Source organism: Pterocles gutturalis, unplaced genomic scaffold, assembly GCF_000699245.1.
Source record: "Pterocles gutturalis isolate BGI_N339 unplaced genomic scaffold, ASM69924v1 scaffold26351, whole genome shotgun sequence".
Taxonomy (NCBI): Eukaryota; Metazoa; Chordata; class Aves; order Pterocliformes; family Pteroclidae; genus Pterocles; species Pterocles gutturalis.
This window is the reverse complement of record NW_010106411.1, coordinates 84,064-108,543: the sequence shown is the minus strand read 5'-3', so window position 1 is coordinate 108,543 and position 24,480 is coordinate 84,064. Positions and strand designations below refer to the sequence as shown.

Sequence of the window (24,480 nt, the reverse complement as noted above, 5' to 3'; positions counted from 1 at the left end):
TATTTTCACAGCTGGTCCAGACGTAACGCAGAGTATCCTTCAGCCTTCCGAAGTACGACCTCTGTGCTGCTGGGAAGCTGGGACCTCGCGTATGCAGAGCTGCTGTGGGCATTTGTTAAATGTTTTTTAGGTAATCCTGCTTGCATGGTCAGGATCATTAGAGTCATCATAAAAAGGCAGGTTGTGTAAAAGTTGAGGCCTATATTGGCAAAGTAAAATAAAGATCCAAAGTTGATGTCCTTTTTTTTCCATTTGTACAGAAGTCAGTAGAAAGTGATACAGACTTCCTGGCTTGAGATGTTACCCACCCCTTTTCACCTTCCCTCCTTAGGTGTGGTGCTGTCTTCTGATGGGTTGTCTTCTGTCTTGTCGGAGTTTTTCATCTCTTTACTCCAGAATTTTGTCAAATTCTACCCAAATTACAGATTGCTTAAATGGTGTGTGTCTGTCTTCCTAAACAACTGAAAAGGGGAATTGAAATGGTGCTGTTGGAAGTTGGAAAAAGGAAATCGCACTCTTTCAGATGTTCACTGTTTTTCTAGATCTCTGAAATACTTTTAAAGAACCTCAAATGTTTGGCCATACTTTTTATAAAAAAAAAATACAGGAATTTAATTGTTCTCCTTTAATTTCAGCATGCAGCAGATTTGGAAAAGAAACAGAATGAAACTGAAAACAGAAAGCTGCTGGGAACAGTCATCCAGTATGGCAATGTTATCCAGGTAGGCTGTGAACATCTTTGCAAGCTGTACAGGATTTTGCTCAAACTCTCCTGCTCAATGTGACTTTGAATTTCTGGAATTCATGGACAAGAGTCTGTAGCTTTGCAGGGTGTGACAGTGTCTTGAAGTGGGATCCTGTAAAGCAAGAACTGGGTGTGTAGCTATGATAGAGTAACTTTTTTTTTTATTATGGGTCAACTGTATTTTTTTGTTGTTTTTTTTTTTTTGAGGTCACCAGATGGTTGCTTTCTTCAGAAATACTTCTTAGTGCCTTCATTAGAGTTGGCTATTTGGAAGATGATACAGGCACTGTACAATGCCAAATATGGTCTCTCACAATCAAATGTTGACACATTAAATAGTAAACTAACACAGAGAAGGAAAATCAAGCCATATAAGTAATTGGCAGTCCATTGAAGTGAAGGATATGCTAGGTCTCAGGGAATAGAAAAAAATACATCAAACCCAATAAAAATGGAAAGTAAAGTAATTGCATAATTAAAAAAGACAGGTCTGTAATAAATGGGGAACATAATATGCAGCAGATGTGAGTTCACCCTGGAACCAAAGCAAATCTACTCCCCCTTTGCAGAGTGCCTCAGCGCTTCAGAAGTAGGGACAGTTACCTGAGCATTTTGACCCTTGGAATAAGAAATTCCTCTACAAGAGGTTTTTATTTCATTCTGCTGATGTAATACCAGACGATTGCAGGATTTGGAGCAAGCTGATGGAGGAAGGACAGAGAAGTCCCTACCTTGGTTGCATTAAGTGGGCTATTGGCATATGTGTTTGAGGCAAAAAAAACCAAAAACAGCCTGCTTTTAGTGATGAAATAAAAAGAATAATATCGAATTTTGATGGGACTACAGACATTAACGCTGTTCAGAGCAGTGATAAGTTTTTGCCCATGTTTTCCCATAACTCACAAATGTTCTGTGAGCAACTGCTGTTTATGGAAGTCAAAAGGCATGAAAAAAGCCCTTCTATACAATAGTACCTGTCTGCTAGATTTACTGGAAATTTAACAGCAGTTGGTTGGAGCTGGGTAGGTCGGGAGCTGGAATGGGACCTGTTGCAGCTTCCGTGTTCATGCTGATGGTGTGCAGTCTGCAAGGTGGTATACACTGGAGGCTTGAAGATTGGGAGTTTTTTGAAGAGAGTCTTTAAAGAAGCAGTCACGTTTTCTGTTAAATCAGACAGAGCAAGGCAAGATAAGAGCACCTTTCTTCCCCCCAGGGAAAACTACTTGGTCCCCAGCATTTTGCAACTTTTGATCCTGGGTTTTTGAACAGCAGCAAGAGCATTTGCAAGTGTTTATCATTTGCTGGAGAAGGGACTGTTGGGTTAGCTGAAGATATTTTGTGCTGTAGGACTGTTAAGTGTAAGTGAAATTGTGCCTGAATTCATCAATATTTTTCTATAATTTAGTTTTTGTTTTAATTCCTGTGTAATACTGTGGTTATCTTGTGCACACTCGCTATTTATTGAGGGGAGGAAAAATGAGCATTCTTAGAACTGAACTCTAATTCTTATTCTAGCTGCTTCACTTAAAAAGTAACAAATACTTAACAGTAAATAAGAGGCTTCCAGCTCTACTAGAGAAGAATGCTATGAGGGTGACACTGGATGAAGCTGGAAATGAAGGTTCCTGGTTCTACATACAACCCTTCTACAAACTGCGTTCCATTGGAGACAGTGTAAGTGCTGAGAGGAATATCTTCACGTATTACTTAGTGCATAGCTTGGCAAAGCTTGTTTCAGGAGGCCTGTCTTGCAATTAATGAAATGCAGAGATCTTTTAGTGCATGATGTTGCAGGAACAACTTTGTTCCTATGCTGTCATGAGGGGGAGGAAAATTGCTATGGTAACTTGTATTTTGGAAATATGGAATGATTTAATGTTGGAGGGAATAAGGGACCTAATTACACTACCCTTTCCCAATTGGTGTCCAATTCAAAATGGTAGGAAATGTTGAGTTCCTTTAGTAGATTCGGAACAAATAATTAGCATCTTGGTTTTCAGTGTTGTCAGTTTGAAATAAAAATTCATCATCATTTTGTATATGAAGAATGAGGTGGTAATGAGGTTATGGTCCTGTTCATGGGAAGTCTGGAAAATAATTGGTTCTGTGTTAAATGCATTACCATTTTAATCTCTTGATCTCTTTTTTTACAAATCTGAGTCACCTGGCTATGCTATCTGCCTAAAACCATGAGGTAATAAGCTTCAGTGTGCTCTATGGTATAGTCCAGGTATCTGTTTGGCACCTAAACACAGCGACCGTTGTCAAATAGGAATTATTTATCCTGTAGAGCAGCCCCATACTTTTTGATGTGACTGTTCCTTTTTTAGACACACGCATATGGTCAAGCCAAGGCGCAGGGTAGCACAATCTCAGTGGCCATTAAGGTCTTTTAAATCTCACCAGTTCTCAGACACTTTATCACTAAGAACAGTTCTTTTCAACACAGAACAGGATTTTTGTTTTAAATTAAAGACTTTTCCCTAGATGAAGGGAAGAATAGGACCTTTACTGTCCATAATAAAGTGCATTTGTCTTGAGTCATATTCCAGCCTGGTCAAGAATCTGATTTTACAAATGAAAGTGCGTCTTGGAGGAGGAGGATTTTTGGCTGACCTTTTACTATGGGAATTATTTGTTAAATGTTAACCAATGAAATAACTTAATGGAAAGCAGCAGATAGGTTAGTTACCAAAATTGCATTCTGTGTTTCTTCTACATGACTCTGAGTCCAATAGTGTAGGGTTTTTTTCTGCCTGAATGACTGAGTACAATGAGATGAACTCTGAAGCAAACAGAATCCTGGTTTTCTTACTCAGACTGGCATCTCGCCAAACTGCAAGAAGGTCATTTCCTCCCATCACTCCCATTAAAAAAGAAAGAAAAAGAGCTTTCTCAGGTTGCAAGCTTCTGTCTGATGCTGTGCTTTCCTACAGGTTGTCATTGGAGACAAAGTAGTCCTGAATCCTGTCAACGCTGGCCAGCCTCTCCATGCCAGTAGTCACCAGCTGGTTGATAATCCGGGATGCAATGAGGTAAGGACAGGCTGACACAGCTGGAGCAACTGTACAAAACTCTGTATGGTTCAGCTAAGCTGTGAGGACCTGTGTTTTATGAAAATTGGGTTGTCAGTAAGTTGGTTGGTACCTGTGGCATTGTGGTTATCTTGTTAATCAGCAACTTAATAGAGCTATCGGATTTTTCTCGTATTTGTTGGGCACTGGACAGATGTTTGAGTTTGATCTATTTTGCTTGACTGGCTAAAAATATTTTGTTCTTAAAAATCACAAGTTGTGGCATAGTGATGTGTAGCAAGTGACTTCCTAGCAAATCAGCCCCAGTTACTTGTTCTGTAGTAAATGCAGAAAGGGTTTTACTTTAGAGTAATGCAACAGAGACTGCAGTGTTCTGTGAAAATGGTCTAAAAAGTAAGGCAGTGCTTCATGGCAGTATCTTGTGCAGGCACAAAACAGTGGGACTAATATTTTAGTTCTCCTTTTAGGTCAACTCTGTGAATTGCAATACAAGCTGGAAAATAGTCCTCTTCATGAAATGGAGTGATAACAAAGATGATATTCTGAAAGGGGTAAGACTCAGAACTCTACTTGCTTGTAACTTGTTTTCTGATGAGCAATGCCTATATTGACCGTATTGTCTGGGCTTTGGCAGGGAGATGTGGTGAGACTGTTTCATGCAGAACAGGAGAAGTTTTTGACTTGTGATGAGCACAGGAAGAAGCAGCATGTCTTCCTGAGAACGACAGGGAGACAGTCAGCCACGTCTGCAACCAGTTCAAAAGCCCTGTGGGAAGTAGAGGTAAGAATTGTAACCCAGGCTGGTCTTTGTAGTAACAATTCTGTTTAAAACAAGTGTACCTGGATTTCTTTTTGAGGTGAAAACCTTTCTGGTGTCGTGTTTAATCTTAAAATTCCTTTACTTGTGCTTTCTGTGCAAAATCAAAGAGGAGTTCTGATCTCTAATGCTGCAGCAGATTGCTCTCAAGTTCAGGTTCTTGACAATTCAGAAAAAGGGGATAGAGAAGCATCTATGAAATCATTTTGTTACCAGTCACTAAAGTTTAACACCAGCTAATAACTGCAATTGTCCTGCTGAGTGTACCGAACACTCTATTTTTGGTGTGGAATAATGTGATGATGCACATCCTAATTTGATAGGAGATGGCAGCCCTTTGCTAGTCTCTGCATTGCTTGTGTGGACCTTTTTTTTTTCTCTTTACTTGGCTTTTAAATAGCATGACTAACACCTTGGCCATCACTGGCTTCTTAAAATATCCTCATTCCATTGGTGTGATTAGAGTTGTTTTATAATTTTAAATGTTTGCAATGTGAACTGCCTGTGAGAGTCGTCAAATTAGTTGTAATAGTGGATCGATGTTTTTCATATTCTCTTTCTGGAAGTATCTGCTTTGATATACATTGAAAGCCTGCCTAGAATTAGCATGACATGTTACAACACATCAGTAGCTTCTGTGGTAACCGTCCACATCTACGCAGTTACTGTTGGTAAATGCGAGGCAGAGGAAAGCTAGTCCCCTGACAGGCACAGCTCAGCTACGCTGAGTTTCCCCTAAGGAAGCAGGTGTACCCACAGAGAAGCTGATATGGAGTAACGGATCATCTGATGTTGGAGGCTCTGCTTGCCACAGGGGAAGTTAGAGAGTAAATACAAGAGTCTTTGTACGATGCCCTTGCATTTGAAACGTTTCCAGGTGTCTCCCCTCACCCACTTTCAGAAGGTCAAAAATCAGTTGTACCAAAAAGGACTTGCTGCATTTCTTTAGGAAGCTTGTTTTAAGACCAGGCAACACATGTACATTGAGAGTACGTTCTTTAATTACTTCTGTGCCAACTTGCACCGTAATCTTCCTGCCATCTCACTCACCAGACACGGTCCGTGAGTTTGCAAACAGATATTGGCACTTGACAATATGAGCTGAAAATCAATGCTTTTGAGCTGTTGAGGTGAACTTGTCGTAGTCTGCTCAAAGTATTTACCGTACTGTGTGTTGTTCACATATGAAAGGTTGTTTCATATTTTCCTGGAGCTCCTCGTTCTGATTCCTCTTACCTGTACGTGAAACAGAGTAAATGCTGTGTTTGAAAGGGAGGTCACTGCCATAGGCTATAAATGTGGTTTCTCTTTCCTCGTAGGTGGTGCAGCATGACCCTTGTCGGGGTGGTGCAGGGTACTGGAATAGCCTTTTCAGGTTCAAACACCTTGCTACTGGACACTACCTAGCAGCAGAGGTAAGTGTTGGGGTTTACTTAGGAGCTCTGCCTTTTCTTCCACAGTATTTTCTTCCTTTTACACTTTCTGAAAATCTCTCATTTCCTGCCCTAAAAATAGACACAGGAGAGGGGCGGAGAGTGGTGTTTGGGTCCTTAGTACATCCATTAGGATGGCTAATCATAAAAAACAAGAGGAAAGAGACTTGAAAGAATACCATGGTACAGGGGTAGTCTTGAGTTTATTTTACTTTTTGTATGAGTTCTAGAGGCAATAACTCTTCTCCTGCAAAGAATAGACGATAAATAGTATCCTGTCATGTGGGCTGTAGAATCAAGATGAATTTATTAATAGATGAGTAAATTGTAAATGGCTGAAAGCCTTTGGGGGAAAATGAATTCAGCTATTGTTAGTTTCTCCTGAATCACTGATTTCCAAGTGGAATCGTAGAACTGAGTGTAAAATTAAAATGGAGTTAGCCTTCAGACCAGTCTTGTAAGAACAGCAGATAACGCTTAGCTGTCCAAGCACAAAATAAATAAGTCTTTTTCTCTCTCCATAGTGGACATCTTTGTCCTATTGAAATAATATTTTAAGACATTTTATTATTAAAAAAAAAGTTTGAAAAAAGTCTAAGGGTTATACTTTTAGGAGTTTTGCTGCTTAACACTTGTAAATGTTTATTAAAACTCCTTCTGTTTCCTTTAAAGCATGGTTATATCTACATGCCAATACACAAACCTCTGCAAGCAAAAGCTGTCCTGGATGTAAGGGTGCATTGCAGGGCAGGAGGGTTGTCTCAGCCCATGTTATTACCTGAGCTTCAGTGGGAAAAATCCAGATGAAATATCACATTTTTATATTCTTCTAATAAGCAGTTGAAAAATAGCAGCATTTTGTCACATGCACACTTGCAAATCCTTTTCAGCAGTGATCCCGTATAGAGCTTTTCCAGTAAATTTTGGGTTTGCTAATCAACCAAAACAAAAACATGGTCTTACAGCACACAAAAATACACCAGAGGAGATTGCTAACCTGATTTGTGGTTACAATAGTGTTCTAAAAGATTTCTGCCAAGCCATTAATTTCTAGTTGGAAATTCCACTTGGGATTTAAAAAAAAAAAAACAAACCCTGAAAATTGGTAACTCTTTACCCCTCTTGCTCCTCTAGTGATTATGCTGAGCAAGATAAATTTCTCTGCATGTTTGCAGATTACTTAACTATTTAATTCATGGACAGGCAGATGCCCGTTTGGCAATGAATTGGCTTGCACGGTATATTTATTCTGCATGTCTGGTAGCACTGTAGTGGTAGAGAGCATTTTTTACCAAATAAGTTTAAACCGCGCTGAGGTTGTTTCCCACTTCCAGCTCTGTTAGAGTTTTGACGTGCCTGTGATTCTGTTCCATCAGGTAAACCCTGACTATGAGGAAGATGACCTGGAGTGTCAATCCTCAGTAAGTATAGGCAAGAGTATGACCTTGCCCCTATTTGAGGAGGGCTTGACACATGCCCAGGTACTGACCTGGCCAGTGTGTAGATGGTCCGGGCTTTGTTGCTAGTGAAGAAACTGAAAAACTGAGAATGACCTGAAGGTTTTTAAGGCCTATCCAGGACAGTGGATATTGAAAACTGGATTAGGCTTTAGTAAAGAGCAATGTACTTGGAACCAAATTTATACATTACCTGGACCCCCTCGCCTCCCCCCTTTGTAGCATCTCCTTTTCTGTCTTCCTATTTCTTAAACCTTTGCTTCCTTGAAGCACTGTCTTGAATAGGTCTGAAAAGCAAGTTGCTCAAGGTGACATCGATGGCAAGTGTCCCTAGTGGGATGTTCACGTAGTGCTGTGCCAGTCAGTCATCCGACCTCCTTGTTTAAGAAACGAATTCCCTCTTTCATTTTAGCTTGTCACATGAAAGCCAGGATAAAGGGTCTAGAGAGCAAGAATGGCAGGGTGAGAATGATTTTCAGTGCCATTCTTCTGATTTTCCTGTGAAAGCAAGTCTGTGTTGCATTCAGTAAATGTTGTGTCAAAGATAGAATGCTGATGCTTTGTACTAATAGAAGTTCCTCTTTGGTGTCAAAGGGAAACAGCACTGCTTCAGTAGTTAAAAACAGATAAAACTGGAACAGCACTTTCCATTGTGGATTACGTGTGTTTTAGTTGGATTTGATTGTAGGCTTATGCAGCTTTCTTGGTCATTTATCCTGTATTATGGAAGATATTCTCCATTTAGGTATGAAAAAGAACTACTCCTCTGATTCTTAAAAGTGCACTGCAATGCTTTGAAATCCTGAGGTGGAGTTTTCCTCCTAAAAGGATTTGTCATTATAGCCTGGCCATTAAAACACTTACCCTTTTCCCCAGATATTGAGCTGCTATCCTGATTAGTTCTTAGTGGTATTTGGCAACAAACACTGATCTTCTGACAGCTTGCCTCCAGTAAACATACTGGAAAAATGAAAAAAATGAACGAAAAAACCCCCACAAAGATATTGGGGGGAGGGATTCAAAATTGAGCTATTTTGTTGGCTTAACTTTTTGAAAGTTAATCAGGGTCAGGATCGTTTATGTAGACACCCATCCTCCTAGTGTTATGCTAATGTCTCCATCTGGTAAGTGTAGTAATAACAATAACACACTGGCTTCAGAGCTGTCCTGATTTTTCCCTGCTCTGTCTCTTTACCACTAGGTGGCAAAAAGAGACCATAAAGAATGTGATCAAGAGCACATTATTCATTTCTGACACGAAGCTACTGCATCATTTAACACTCACTAGTGACAGGATGGTGTAGGCTGCTTTATCCAGCTTTATCCAAGCTCCAACTTTATCCAAATGTGAGCCGTCTGCAAGATGGCAGGTTTCTTTGCACAGCTCTGTGTTTTGATGTTTTCTCCTTGCACCTCAGTGAGCTGTACAAGAATGGGGTTTAAATGGGGATGGGTGAGATGCCAGCTAGTACCCTTGCGACATTAAAGGGGACTGCTTTTGTCAGCTTTGGGGTTGAAGTTTTACTTCTCCCTAAATTGCCCCATTTCCTACTTTCTGATGTACTGCTCCTTTTCAGCTTTGCCACAGTGTCAATAGCTGACCAGTTGTCTCCTGAAGTACAAATTGTGAATACAGAGCAGCTGCCTTACCGTGAGGATGAAGGAGACAACTGAAACTTGGAGAATTCATTCCAAGTGAGCGAATTTCTCCTGGTGTAAAGCTTCCAGATGGACTCTTCAGTGTATAGTTGCTTCATTCTCTTCAAGGCCCTCTCCCAATGTGCATTTCTGATCCATACAGCTAACTGTCTGTTCCCATGTGCAAAATCAGACTTTAAATGTCACTGCTTTGCAGCCAAGTTCATTGATTACAAATGTGCCAACTACAGAGTATCCCGAGGCACAAGCAATGGTAGATACCTTTTCTGTATGTTTAAGGATTACAGTGCTTTAAACTAGGACTTTGAAAGACAGGTGCTAGAGTGCTGACTGCTTTGGGTGCCTACCTTGTGCTAGTGCCAAGATCACACAGAGGTGATAAATTGGTTGCTCAATCACTTTGAAAATTACATCTAGGATTTAGATGTTTATACATGGACAGCTGGTTCCTGTGTTGTGTCAGACAGTTAGCAACTTCTTTATTGACTAGTGATAACTGATAGTTCCCTAGGAAAGTTTTTGGAGAAAGTTGTCATCCCTTTTTCCTAGTTTATTTTTTTCCTACCCTTTTGTCCTTTCATCTGAAAATCCAGGGTTTTACTCAGTTGATATTAGTATCTTTGTTAAAGGAGGCTGGTAATTTGCTAGCCCCTTGGAAATAAAGATATTTCTGATGCCACGTCCTTTGTGGCCTATCATTGTGTTTGAGTGCATCATAAGCTGAAATGTGAACAGCAAGACAGCTAACTTCTAGATTAGCTTTTGTTTCATCTGTCTGTGCTTGTAGATGCGAGTCCTGGTTTTGCTGCTGGAGTTGAATATTTCCCAGCAAGATTGTCGGTGCATAGTGTTGCTGATTTTCGTATTTGCAGCTCACATAATTGCTTTGTTAGAATGATAATTGCAGTACATTGAACACATTTCCAAAGCCAGTAGTGTCAGGGGTGGGGATCTTGGCAGATGTGGGTTGTCTGGAACTAGTCAGAGTTCTCAGTGCACTGTGGGGTGCATGGCTGGGGGACTCCGAGTCTCTTCTGGCACTGTCTGCAAGACATAACCTCTGTGGTTTAGGATTTATTGTGTTCGTGATCCCAAAATACTCAGAACTTATTAACATCAGGGAAAATGAAGAAATGGTTGGCAAGATCAGCTGCTTCTCATTTTTACTGGTGTCGTAAAGCCCAGCTGTTTTAACCAGTACTTGGAGTGGTTCAGAGTTATGTCTGCAAATTAGAGGACGTGTCTGTGTGACACTGGGCAGGTGGGTCTGGAGGGCTTGGTCTGACTGGGTGTGATGGGACTTCTTCCACAGCTGGATCCTGAGCAGGATGCCTCCAGGAGAGGCTTGCACAGTGCTCAGGAGAAGATGGCGTACTCTCTGGTGTCTGTGCCTGAAGGAAACGATATCTCCTCCATATTTGAGCTGGACCCTACCACCTTGCGAGGAGGAGACAGCCTTGTCCCCAGGTACAGCTAAACATATTGTTAGAACCAACTATCTGCTTTGGAGTTTGATTTCATTTTTATTATTATTTTAAGGTAAAGCTTCTCCCACACTCTTTTTTTTTTTATCCTTTGGAGTAAACTTTCTTCCTCGAAGTAAAATAGACTTACTTAGCAAGTGCCTGAAGCTTTACTTTAGTACCTTACAACTGAGTTACAAGTAACAGACCCTGTTTTACAGATGGGAAAATTCAGATTAAGTGACTTCCTTGCGAGTGAACAAACTGGGTCTAAAAGCCTTGGGTGTCCTCTCAATCCACTCTGGTGACCTGTCTGTGTTATGTTAGCTAGGATATAACATCAAGTACTTAGCACTTCATTTTCTGTTGTTTACATGTCCCTTACTCTTCATATGGTAACTCTTGCTGCTTACAAGCTGCTGTGCCCTTCAAAGATACACAGTCTGGACGCAGGCTCTTTGCTCTGTGTTCCCACTGAGAAAGCACAGCGTATTTGTTCCATCTGCTTTGTCTAAGCAGCTCTCTAAATCATCAGATACCTTTACTTAGCAGAAGTTAACATGGCCACCAAAGCCATCCTGGCTGCCTTGTCTGTCCTTTGGGCTGCCAGGGCTGTGTGGAGAGAGGAGGTGGTACTGTAGCTGAGATCCTGGCCTAAGATGCTCATCTGTGGCTTGACAGTCACTTTTATCAGAGAGCTGGTCCATGCAAAATAGTGTCATTGCCAGAAATACCCGAGAAAACTAAGTCTGGGAACTGCTGTCCCCATAGGACTTCTGCTAGAGAAAATTGTTGTGTGCTGGTCTCGTGTTCTGGTGTCTTAATGGACCTTTGATGCTTGTACAACATTGACTAGCTATACAAAGAGTCAAAAAATTCTCCATTTAGAAAATATAAAATAGATATCAGGGAGTTACGGTCTGAAATATACAAAGGTGAGGGAGGAAGCTGACAGAATAGCATGTGGAAATGTAAGGACCTGAGGCTTAATTTGTAACTGTGAAGCAGCTGAGTTACAGCAACAAAATACAGATGTAGTTCTGTTTTACAGGAGATTCTATTTCATTTTATAAGAAAACTTCTTAAGTTGAATTTATAGGATGAAATAAGAACAGTCTTATTCCTGTTATGGTATGCAGCATGGATAAAGATGACACTCTTTTTTTCCACTTGTTCCTGCCAAAATCTTGCAAGCTGAACAATGTGAAGATTTCAGTCTGGGAAACTGACTCATGCTTTGAAACTTTTGACTTTCTTTCAGGAACTCTTATGTCAGACTTAGACATCTTTGCACTAACACCTGGGTTCATAGTACCAATATCCCTATAGATAAAGAAGAGGAGAAACCAGTGATGCTTAAAGTAAGTCCTGTTACTTCACATAAGCACATCCTTTGATTCCTGTGCTTTCACTAAAGTGTTGTTGGCAGGAGAAGTTCCAGTCCCTTGAGACTGCTGGGTTTGTCAAGCAGCAAGCAGCTGAACAGCAATGAATAGCGCCTATGCAAAATCTTCCATCTAAAAGATAGGTTTTAGTAGTAGTTTACTAGTTACACTGTTCAATTTATACTGTACGACAGTCATCACAAGGAGAATTTTTTCCGCTGTTTACAGCAACATTTTGCAATCTCTCCTGATGTTTCTCTGGACTTCGAAACACCTTGAGTTTGCACAGAGTGGTACTGTTCTCTAAGTTTGACTTCATCAGTAGCCTCATACCATCTACGTGTGGAGCATGGCTTTTCTTCTGTTTTGTTATCACTGAGTATGAGTCACTACTTTGTTTTCTGCCTTTTGGTTTGATGATAAAACTTCTCTGGGTTTCAGATTGGTACTTCTCCAGTGAAAGAGGACAAAGAAGCTTTTGCTATAGTACCAGTTTCCCCTGCAGAGGTTCGGGACTTGGATTTTGCAAACGATGCAAGTAAGGTATTAGGTTCCATTGCTGGCAAGTTGGAAAAGGGAACAATAACCCAGAATGAAAGAAGGTAAGGAAGCAAGAATTTGATTCAGATAATATTGTTTCCTTTACTCAGTAACTGTTTCTTTGAAAATTTTATCTATGTACGCTACCTTCAGGAGAAGGATTTTGTTTCCTACTTGATTAGATTAAAAAAGAAAGAGTGGATGGTTTTATTGTTGATTTGTCCATAGTGGAGGTTTTCAAGCCTATTCTGTCAAGCCCTCCCTCTTATGCTGTGAAATGAGAGCATGAGAACTGTTGTTGTGAAATTGGAGGAATAATCCACAGCATAACTTTCTTGATGGGCTTTGCAAATTGAGTGTGGGAATTTATAATCCATCTTGTGAAGACTGAGCACATGACTTCTTGCAAATCCTCTGACAATGTCCGTAAAGAGTACATGGCCACACAAAAAGTGCAGTTGCCTGTGTAAAACCAGGGCCCACGTGCTTCTATAGCCACTATCTGTTATTTGGCCTTGGGAGACATTATCACCTGATTTATTTTTTTTTCTGGCAATTTAAAGAACTGCCAAATAGAACTTGGTGAATTTGTAGTCTTGTATTAACAACTTCTGGCTTTTCTGTAGATCTGTTACCAAGTTACTGGAGGATTTGGTCTACTTCGTAACTGGTGGAACTAATTCTGGACAAGACGTCCTTGAAGTGGTATTTTCTAAACCTAATAGAGAACGGCAAAAACTGATGAGAGAACAGAATATTCTAAAGCAGGTAGGCTGCATTTTTCTCTAAATGCTGTTTACACGAAAGGTTGTCAGAGGAGAGAAACTAATAACAAAAAACCTGGCCAAATTATTGCGACCAAAAGATCCTTTGAGTTTCTAGCTTTCAGCAGGCTCTCGGTGGTGGACTATAGGCACACCATTGCTAGAGGAAAAAATTAAAGAATATGGTGTTGAATGAAGGTGATCAACAGTGTCTTCTGTCCAGGCAACTATAGTTGGCCAAGAAACTTGGCAACTATAGTGTATTCCTGATGCACCTTTTAGAAATTTAAAGACACTGACACAGTGCTTTAACACTAATTTTAATCAGGTGAAGGCAGTGTCTCATGGGATTTTCTTTGTTTTTAAATAAACCTACAGATTTTCAAGTTGTTGCAAGCACCATTTACAGACAGTGGTGATGGCCCCATGTTGCGGTTGGAAGAGCTTGGAGACCAGCGTCATGCTCCGTTCAGACACATATGCCGGCTCTGCTACAGAGTGCTGAGACACTCCCAGCAGGATTACAGAAAGAATCAGGTTTGAAACATGTCTGTAGCTTTCAATGGCACTAACATTGTTCTGTGCTCCAGAAAGATAAAAGCTACATCCCATTAAACTCTGCTGTGCTACGATTGTACAGTCAGCAAGAGATTTTTGGACTGCTCAGTTTTACTCTATCTGATATTTTTCATCAGAGACTATATGCAGTGCAATTAGTACCAGCTCTAAGGGGAATTTGAGAAAACAGAATTGGTAATTGTCACATCCAGTGAATTATAAGACTTTCTTCACTTTTGCATACTACAAGCTCCGTTGAACCTGTGAATTAAGGCTGGACTTTTTTTTGTTGCCATTTATTAGAAAAAAACCTCATATCAGATAAGGAAGAATCCCTTGGTGCAGGAGGGAGGGAGGTGCTACAGTTATCTGTCATCACTTGCTTTCTGTTAAAAGAATAATTTGAATCTAATCTAGGTCACTTTTTGGGATCTTGATATTGACAAACATCTTATTGTTTTCCATTATTGATTATTTTCTTAAATTCTGAGAACTAATTACACCACCTTCCTTCTTCCCTCTGTGTTTTGAAGGAATACATTGCGAAGCAGTTTGGCTTCATGCAGAAGCAAATTGGTTACGATGTCTTGGCTGAGGACACTATTACAGCGCTGCTTCATAACAATCGCAAGCTCCTGGAGAAGCACATCACAGCTGCTGAGATTGACACTTTTGTTAGTCTTGTCAGGAAAAATAGGGAGCCCAGGTGAGATCTACATTTTTGAGTATATGATTACCCTTTTCCTCTTAGCCTTCTGAGAAAAATCTGTACCTGGCAAGTTGCTAGTAAGGAAGCACAGCTAGTTCACATCTTTTTTGGCACTCGCCATAGCTTTCCCCTCGGGCAGCAGTCTCACTCTGCAATGCTAAAATGGAGTTCTGGATGTTTTCTTTCTGAAATGCAGATTGCTCAGTTGAGATCTCAGTAAGGATTGATACCCTTTTGGCTTGCGTTTTCCAACAGGTTTTTGGATTACCTCTCAGATCTGTGCGTTTCCATGAACAAGTCTATTCCGGTGACACAGGAGCTGATTTGTAAAGCTGTGCTGAATCCAGCAAATGCAGACATTCTCATTGAAACTAAGTAAGTGAATGCCTTTAAAGAAGGCAAGAAACAGAAGGAAGGTGATTCAAAGCTGAGAGCTCTGCTGGCATGTCTAGAGAAAGCAGTTCAGTATGTGTGGGGTCCTCTTCAAATACACGGTAAATGGGAGCTGGTGACAGCAGGTGTCTGCCATATGGGTTCTCAGCGCTGCAGTCAGAAATCTTTCTGATATCTCATTTTGATCAAAGCAGACAGACTTTGCAGGAAGGTGTGCAGGGCCCAGTGGGCCTGATCCTCCTCTGGGCTTCAGGCTTTCCTCCATGAGCTGTCTGAAGCGAGCGAGCGCTTCTTGGGTGCGTGCCCACTGAGCTCAGCTTGCAGCAAAGCAGAAGCTGGTGCGTCTCTGCTCACCCTTTTCTCCCTCTGCGGTTAGGATTTTGGTTTCCAGCTCTCAGCATTGCCCTGCCATTGCTGCAGCATCATAGCAGGCACCAAATCCCAATTATCTTTCATAAAAATAGGTTTATTAGATGTGTGCATTAGGGCACAGATAATCATTATCAAAATACTGTAAAAGGGAAGCAGGTCTTTGTCAGATAGTATTTAAAACACAAATGGATCAGAGTATGCTTACACAGTTAATTCTCTTTATGAAATCATAGAGACTGTATTTATTTCCATCAGCACTTAAAGCTGCTGCATCACTTATTTGTTCTTATCTTTATTTGTTTAATTTGTTGGGGTTTTTTTCAGATATATGATCTTTTTTTTGCTAAAGAACTAAAAGCACCCAAAGCTTTTTTAGTTTTAATAACTGATTTGTTTCTAGTTATTTTGCCCCGTAAGCACTAAGAAGTTCTGATCCACTTGGCATTTATGGCATACAGAACTAATCGATTTTTAGACATATTTGTTGGAGAAATTGTTTCTTTGTCCGAATTATCTTTTAACCAGTTTTCCTGTAAAGGTGTTTTTGAAAGTCAGTCAGACATGTCTTTAACTTCCTTGTTTCTTTATCTTCATCAATTGAATGGAGCTGAAATGTTGGTCTTTTTAAGGCTGAATGGAAAGCTTATAATCTAAATTCATTCTAACCTAGTGCTTTTAATAATAAAACACAAAGATTTTATGTAGTAAACTGCTGCTGCTGAAAGAGTAGGATATTCTGCTTTTACTTTGGAGAGATGAGGATTAAAATTTGTGTTTCCTGAATGCAGGTGAGATCATAAAATTAGTTCCTTCTACATCACCAGTACTTTTAGCAAGTGTCTTTTCTAGCAAGTGTCTTAAAAGAAATGTTCTAGAAGATCTGCATGGGTCTTGGCAGTTTGTAATCTAACCTAACTTCCTTCTGGCAGGCTGGTCCTTTCTCGATTTGAATTTGAAGAAGTGTCAAGTGGAGAAAATGCCTTGGAAGTTGGAGAAGATGAGGAAGAAGTGTGGTTGTTCTGGAGAGACAGTAACAAGGAAATCCGCAGTAAGAGTATCAGAGAGTTGGCTCAGGATGCTAAGGAAGGGCAGAAGGAAGATCGGGACGTACTCAGCTACTACAGGTTAACAGCATATGCAGTAGTTGGCTAGCAGAGTTCATCAAGGCTGTGTGGGGAAGCCTGTGGTAAATGGGCTGTAGGTGGCTTGGGAGAAGGGATACTGGTTTCCTGGACAAAATAGCCATTAGAGGGGGACAGTGAAGTCTCTTTGAAATGAGAGCTAAAAGCACAGTTATTTGAGGTGAGAAGTCCAATTATCAGCATAAGCAAGTTTTAACTGATTGAGAAACAATAGTTGAGGCTTAGATCGCACTGAATTTGCACAACACTTAATGACTGTATTTCTGCTTGGTTCCCTGAGAAGTGGGTGTTAGGAGAGAGCCTGTATGTTAGTTAACCCTTCAGGTTACCTTCTTCAGATGGTGGTTGGGGCGAACAACCACTTGTAGCAGGATTTCAGCATGCAGATGGCTTTGCTTCTGATTTTTAAAGAAGTCACTGCTGTTCTCCCTGCCTTCTAAATTTCTGTCTAAGCTCAAAGCCTTTAGTGCTACTGTAGTTCTCAGCAGGACACTATATGAAGCTATGAAAATGCCACAAGTTTGGTTTGATTGTTGTGTGGTGCCCTTTTGTACAGCTTAAGCTATGCTTTTAGCAGTTTCTGACATGAAGCGATGTTTCCAGATGACTTGACAAGACACCAAGTTCTTGGCATAGTATAAGATCAGGTTTCAGCCCAGACCAAATTCCTGTGTCTGGGTTATAAACGTCTGAGAGTAGTTTGATGGACTCGATTGTGGTGATGCAGAAAGTACAACTAGATTTTTTTTTTAATTTATTTTTAGTAGCTGTCTTATTTTGCATTATTTTTTCCACTGAAATGGTTTCTGCAGTAGACTTCCTAATACTTGTTTTTATTTGAGCCTGTTGGAGGGCTGAGCTCAAAAGGAGACCTCTTGTATATATTTTTTAAATTGTATCTGCTTTCGAAACAGATTTTCTTGCTCTTGTTTTTAAGTAGAACTGATAGTGTTAATTATTTTTAGCCTATGTTATAAACTACATTAGTAGTCTATAATGTAGACATTAGTCTACATTAAAACAGGGGTTTGGGTTACGGTTTGGTCAAATGCCCATGAGGAGTGCTGAGAGTGAAAATGAGTCTGCTTTCAATTAAGCGTTCATTTCTTTAAGACACCTCACACTTGACACTATTCAACACAAGCCTGTATGAATACTCATGAACGTTGGACATGTGCTCCATGACGAAAGGCTAGTTATCAGTCTGTTGAATGTGCATACCTTAAATGCCCATTGCTTGCTTTTAGTTTATGGACTGGCAAGCTTAAGAATTAAGTTTAGTTTTTCTTTACTAATTCTTTGACTGGAGAGAGCAGAGCTCAGCAGTTGTTTAATCAGGTACCTGATTTTTAATGGTTCTACAGTCCATCTACATTGCCTCAGTGAACAACTGTGGCTTCAGCATCAGTAAGAAGCATTTGGTTTTCTATGGTATTTAGGCTGAGCTGCTTTAAGTGTGCTTTGAATTCTTCTGTAGCTTTCATAAACAGCCTTACTTAATTCTTTGTAACTCTCAGGAAAATATGGTGACTCCTTTTATTCTCTTTTTCCACTATGTTACTTTTTACTAGTGTTTGATAAGTGCTTTATTCTGTTCATAATAAGTATAGCTATATTACTGGAAAATATTCATTCTGATAATACATAAGAGCATATCAGTATTATACTCAGTGTATTTTTCTGGAAATTAAAGTGTAAGCTGTTTGTGTATTTTTTTTCCCCTGAAGATACCAACTAAACCTCTTTGCTAGAATGTGCCTTGATCGACAGTACTTAGCCATAAATGAAATATCTGGCCAGTTGGATGTGGACCTCATTCTCCGTTGCATGTCTGATGAAAACTTGCCGTATGATTTGAGAGCATCTTTCTGCCGGCTCATGCTTCATATGCACGTTGATCGTGACCCACAAGAACAAGTGACACCAGTGAAGTATGCTCGTCTCTGGTCTGAAATACCTTCTGAAATTGCTATTGATGAGTAAGTACTTGCTGGAATGGTGTGGGAAAGGAAATTACATCACTCTTGGTTTTCAAAACAAAACCAGATCAACCCTAAACTCATGCATTACTTATACTGTTTCTGTTTAAATATAAAAAAATAAATAGCATATTCAAACCTTGGCGTTTCATTTGGCTGTAATGTTTGCTGGAGAGACCCTTCCTAGGAACAAAGTAACCTTTCTGTATGTGCGTGGTGTAAGCTGTGAGGCAGGAGGGGTTTGTCTCCAAAACACAGTGATGACAGTGACGGCCTGTCTCTGATTTGGGTGATGTGACAAGTGACCTGGCCCTGGGGAGTGAAAGCCAAGGAGGACTATTTCATCCTCCTTCCTGCCGTATTTGGTTAGCGTATAGACTCTTCAGGGCAGATTGTCTATATGGTAGCTTGCATGATCAAAAGTAGAAACAAGGGGGAAGATGCTGAAACAAGCAATTTGCTGGAGAAAGTCACATTCCTTAACCTCCAATGGAAAATACTCTGATGCAGGGGTGAAAAACCCATGCAAAACCACAGCTGGACTGGAGATGTGATTGCTTGACTGTAGACTTGTATTAACGCTTTATAGTACAAATAATTTAAATTTTTTAGTACTTGAACTGTTCAGAACTTAATTTTTTCAGTTAGAGAAAATGAACATTTAAAATTTGTGTTAAATGGTAGGAATTTTAGTCTTGCCTGTATAATACTACTGGTGTTTAGTGGTGTCTTATTTTTCCTTCCCTTCCCTCCTTGCTAGCCTAGTTTTCTTTGGTAAGAGAGATGCAATAAATCATATTCAACTTCAAATGCCAAAATAGAAAAACAAATGGCTTCAGCTCTGGCAGAGGCTAAACAGTGATACGTGATCAAACAGGAAAACAAAAGTAGTTAATGGAAGGTGGTGGGATTGTTTTTTCCAAACTCTCTCTGCACTCGCTGAGAAACAAACCTAGAATTTGTATTAAGAAAAAGTCATGTCTACTTTGCATATGTGTTGTTTTTGTTTGGAGGAAAAATAGTATCCACAGTCAGCATCTCTTGGCTGTTCTCCCTAATGCTGTATGTAGCTTGTCATTGTTTCCACTAAAATAATAAGGCTTTATTTTTTTTATTTACTGGGACAAAATTATCATTTTTTGTTTTCCTCAGACACTTTTAAATAGTGCAAAATGAGCATATGGGATAAAACAGCAAAAGCCAGGAAATTATGGTGTCAGCTTCCTGACTCCCTCGTTTGGATAAATTATTTAACAGCCTTTAACTTTTCTTAGATTTTGACAAACCAATGAAAAATTGTATCGGGGGAAAGGAGCCCTGTGTATTTGCATGCTAAGTTTTGTGTTTTGTTTTGTTTTTTGTTTTGCTTTTTTTTCCTCTTCAGCTATGATAGCAGTGGAACTTCCAAAGATGAAATTAAGGAGAGATTTGCACAAACAATGGAATTTGTAGAGGAATATTTAAGAGATGTGGTGTGTCAGAGGTTCCCTTTCTCTGATAAAGAGAAAAATAAGCTCACTTTTGAGGTAGTTATCCAGTTCTGATTTTATCCTTTTTTTTTTTTTTTGGTGGAATGTTGGGGCTTTTTTTCAACACCAGGTAGATTGTCAAGTAATTAGCGAGTGCTGAGCCTCAGCAGGCTCCTCCTTTCTACTGTAGTCCTTTCTCCTTGTGCAAGCAACCCCACTGAAGTTTGTGAGTTTGCAATGAGAGTTCTTGAAATACAATTAATGAATGTGAGCTTATGTCTTAGATTTGCAGCAGCCTTGTTTACTTTTTGTGCTCTCAGTGTTATTGCAAAGTCAAGCTTTACCGGAATAAATAGCCTCAAAAACTAAACACTATGTCTGCATGCACAGATTGTCTCTAGAGCTTACAGTATTACTCACGAAGAGAACAATACAGTGTCCTGTGACTTACTGACCTACTAAAATAGTCTGTGCAAATAAAATGTATCAAATCTATGCAATAGTATTCCCTAAACAACCATTAATTTAAGAGAAGATGTGATATTTCTTTAAAAAAATGTATTTGAGGGAATATACTTTAGATAATGATGCTACATTAAATATTTGCACTATATGTGAAATTATTATGGGTGGATCTTGAAGCAGTGCATGTGGAGAACTGGTGGGGACACTTTATAACTTGGTAGCAGTAAGCTTTAGATGTGTGATATTTTTTTTTGCAAGACAAAACCATAAAAAGCACCTGTATATTCTCTCTAGTCTTGACCTATCTTACCTTTTCTGTAATGAGACAAATATGGAATGAGTTTGAAGCTATAGAATGTCAATTGCAGATACAGACTGTTACTCCAGGCATTGCAGTATTTGTAGGCAAGTAGAAAACTTTCTGATGAAATGTAGAACTAAATACCTTGTAATTCCACAAGACTAATGATAAGAATATGACTCACAGCTAGGTTCTTGATCATTTCACTGTGTTAAGACAACTTGATTGTGATAGCAAAATATTTATTATTAATCAGGCTTTTTATTATTATTTTGGTAGGTTGTTAACTTAGCCAGAAATCTGATCTATTTTGGTTTCTACAACTTCTGTGACCTCCTCAGACTAACCAAAATACTCCTTGCTATATTAGACTGTGTGCACATCACTACCATCTTCCCTATTACCAAGATGGCAAAAGGCGAGGAAAGTAAAGGTAAGGCTGGAAAATGATTGGTGGAACAGATAACTCTTTGATAATTTCTACTTCATCCAAAATGTGAATGTGGGTTTGAAATCTGCTACTCCTTTCTGTCTGTGGCTTGGTTGTAAAGCTGAGTTGATGCCGATGATGAAAGAGGGAGAGGGCAGGGGGTTTCTGAAAGTCCTGTAGTGCTTCTGTTGACTTCCAGCTGTTCCATGGATTCAGGTGTCCACCTGGCCCTTTTTAATGTTGAGACAGTTTCTCTTTGTAGGATGTGAAGGGTCCTTGCCCTGTTAATGCAGTCCCATTACACCATCATAACCTTACCTGTTTCCCTGCCTCTCTGAAGGGAGCAATGTGATGAGGTCAATCCACGGAGTCGGGGAGCTGATGACCCAGGTGGTGCTCAGAGGTGGTGGGTTCTTGCCCATGACTCCACTTGCAGCTGCTCCCGAGGGTAATGTCAAGCAGAGTGAACCAGAGAAAGAGGACATCCTGGTAATGGACACAAAGCTGAAGATTATCGAAATCCTTCAGGTACTAGCAACACTAATCAGTGTAGCATCTTGTGCTGTCCTTAATCTAACCATTAATGTAGTGCTGTGTGGGCTTTTAATTCACTCCTGCCTTTTGAACTGGTAACCCATTGCAAAGGTGACTTTTTCAGGCATGCAGCACTCAACTTGCGTATGACAATATTATGCCATTACTGAAGCAATTTAATACAAATGAGTTTGCAGTTGACATTTGCATATTTACCAGTGATTTGTAAATATCTAACCTGCAGAAGTGGAGAGCTGATTTTCCACCTTACTGTCTCAGTAATTTCTCTGAGTCTACAGAGCCATCTTGTTAAGTGCCCCAAGGAAGGGGAGGTACTCCAGACTCTTCCCCTTGTACAGCCATCAGTCTTAAGTGTTTTTATGTATGGACATCTGCCAGCATCGCTATCTCTTTTCTCACATGTTCACCCCTAAGTCTTTGGGACACAAAGAGAAAAGTTTTTTTCCCTTTTCTACAGTGCTGCCTTGATCTAGATTTTGCTGTAAACTCACTGCGCTGAAATCCATCTTCCCTCCCTCAGTGTAGCAGTCTCTGTTCTGTTCAGTAGCTTCATGGGCAAGTTCACAAAGGCCAGAATGCTGCAAAAGCCTTGTGGGCGAAAGCATGCGAAGCAGCAGGAAAGCCACGGTGTACCTTCCCTGTGCCCCCGTGGGAGGCTTCGCACATGGCTGGGTTGGAGGTTATGCCCTTCCCCTCAGCAGCAGATGCAGCACGTAGGGGAGGCTTGATTCACTTCCTTTCACCAGTGCTAATTTTAGTTAAAGGCAGAACTTCTCTTACAGCCTGGCATGTGCAACAGGGTATTTTAGCGTGCCAGTGTTCCTCCTGCTACCATGGTCTATTAAAACTGGCATTAAGCATTTTCCCCTACATCTGAGAATTGCACTGTAAGTGTTCTTTGCATCATACCTCTTTCTTCAAGAGGGAGGAAGACCAGCGAGAAGGTTGTCTCTGCTGTGCTGGAGGTTTCCCAGGCACTACCTAACACAGCCCACTGGAGCTGGTGGCTGTTGTAGGGCAGCAGCAGGCTGTGATGCTGCACGCGTGGCAGCAGCCTGGCTCTTGGCAGCTCGTGTTTGGCTTCCTCTGCCCCAGTGCCCTGGGAGTCAGCGCAAGGAGGACAGCAGCACTGGTCTGATGGATTCCTGCTGGTTTCAGAACAGAGATAGAAATGCTGCTTTCCTTTCCTGGGGGGCAGGAGGAGGATGCGTGCATTGGGCAGTAACAAGGAATCAAAACTCTGCCAGCATCTCTTACTCATAAGTATTTGTAACAGTGTGCATATGATATGGTCATTGAAATCACTGATCCTTTCCTGGGGGGCAGGAGGAGGATGCCTGCATTGGGCAGTAACGAGGAATCAAAACTCTGCCAACATCTCTTACTCATAAGTATTTGTAACAGCGTGCATATATGGTAATTGAAATCACTGAAAAAAAAAATCACTGAATTCTGGGGATTTTTAAGAAAACACTTGCATGCCTCTTCTCCAAGTTAAATCCATGCCTTTACTATGTTGATGTTGCCATGTTGGTAGCACTGCATTATGTGTAAATTGTACATGTGCTGGAAATGGCAAGTTGCATGAACATTTTTATTGCTTCTGTATCATCAGTTTATTTTGAATGTGAGATTGGACTACAGAATCTCCTGCCTACTTTGTATATTTAAACATGAATTTGATGAAAGCAATGCCCAGATGTCTGAATCGCCCACTGGAAGCAGTAATCAAGAAATGCCAGCTAATGTACCAGGTTAGTTATTTTGCAAAAAATGAGTTTGTGTGGGTTAGGGAAGACTCTTTAATCTCAGAGGTGCTAATTGGATAGTTAATGCAGGTTCTTCCCTTAGCATATGAATGGAGCAGAGTACCCTGCTGACAGCAGGAGTAACAGAGATCCTTCCATATATCCCAAACAAAACCCAGGATTTATTTGTACTCTCTCCTACTTGTTTCCATGTGTTAAGTGTGACCAAGAGCCTGAGATGCATCCTTTAAGGAAAACCTGAAATAAACGCTATCATGTGTGATCTGTTGTCAACCTCAAATATTTTCTATTAATGTTTGAGTGAAGGAAAAGGGTCACAGAATCACAGAATGGTTTGGGTTGTAAGGGATCTTAGAGATCATCTGGTTCCGACCCCCTGCCATGGGCAGGGACACCTCCCACTAGCCCAGGTTGCTCAAAGCCTCATCCAGCCTGGCCTTGAGGTCCCCAAAGTAACGTGATTTCCTCCATCCCTTCCCCCTGGCCTTATGTCTCTACCCACCCAAATTTCTCTTTTCCAAGAAAAAGAACATGAAGCCAAGATGTCTGGAGGTGTCTGTATCTCAGTGCTGCTAGACAAGGGTATGAAAGAGAGCTGTTGAGGAGCTTGTCATGGCCAGTGTTCTTAACTGAAAGCAGGATAGGTAGTGGAGGGGGTAGATGTGGTGTTATTAATTGCTGTATCACTTCCCAGGCAAAAAAGCGTCCTGTAGTTGTGACCTGCACCATGTAGTAATAACTGGACTTTAGAAGTGCAGCATATTACACATCAAACAGTTTTTCTTCCTCAATTTGGGGACTGTATCTCTAGATGCAAATTAGAAAGATAAGGGAAATGTGGTTTAGATGTGAAGTCTTCAAAGGGAGAAGACTGCTTCTTTTGATCTCACTTCAAAGGGGATGTGTTTACTTTTTTCTTGGGCTGCCTGTCCAGCAGCCCCCTGGGTGCCAAGGCCTTCGGAAGTGGGCTGGCGGGGAGAGCGAGAGCCCTTTCTGCGAGCTGAACTTTGGAAGAAAGGGGGTAAATGTTTTTTGGCAAG

The 24,480-nt window shown here is 40.5% G+C and overlaps 1 protein-coding gene across 1 annotated transcript in view; it reads left to right on the top strand.

The window, feature by feature from the left end:
- The window catches only part of ITPR1 (inositol 1,4,5-trisphosphate receptor, type 1), a gene marked incomplete at its 3' end in the record, with an annotated part of 143,837 nt that overhangs the window by 37,688 nt on the left and 81,669 nt on the right, over positions 1 to 24,480 (top strand). Inside the window, exons 4-23 of the mRNA XM_010087777.1 lie at positions 636 to 722; positions 2,261 to 2,419; positions 3,682 to 3,780; positions 4,248 to 4,331; positions 4,415 to 4,561; positions 5,917 to 6,012; positions 7,407 to 7,451; positions 10,459 to 10,613; positions 11,871 to 11,970; positions 12,436 to 12,596; positions 13,161 to 13,302; positions 13,677 to 13,835; positions 14,390 to 14,562; positions 14,821 to 14,940; positions 16,260 to 16,454; positions 18,200 to 18,451; positions 19,836 to 19,977; positions 20,966 to 21,119; positions 21,457 to 21,644; positions 23,287 to 23,425. Of these exons, the coding sequence (XP_010086079.1) occupies positions 636 to 722; positions 2,261 to 2,419; positions 3,682 to 3,780; positions 4,248 to 4,331; positions 4,415 to 4,561; positions 5,917 to 6,012; positions 7,407 to 7,451; positions 10,459 to 10,613; positions 11,871 to 11,970; positions 12,436 to 12,596; positions 13,161 to 13,302; positions 13,677 to 13,835; positions 14,390 to 14,562; positions 14,821 to 14,940; positions 16,260 to 16,454; positions 18,200 to 18,451; positions 19,836 to 19,977; positions 20,966 to 21,119; positions 21,457 to 21,644; positions 23,287 to 23,425 (2,797 nt within the window). The remainder of the gene's footprint in view (positions 1 to 635; positions 723 to 2,260; positions 2,420 to 3,681; positions 3,781 to 4,247; positions 4,332 to 4,414; positions 4,562 to 5,916; positions 6,013 to 7,406; positions 7,452 to 10,458; positions 10,614 to 11,870; positions 11,971 to 12,435; positions 12,597 to 13,160; positions 13,303 to 13,676; positions 13,836 to 14,389; positions 14,563 to 14,820; positions 14,941 to 16,259; positions 16,455 to 18,199; positions 18,452 to 19,835; positions 19,978 to 20,965; positions 21,120 to 21,456; positions 21,645 to 23,286; positions 23,426 to 24,480) is intronic.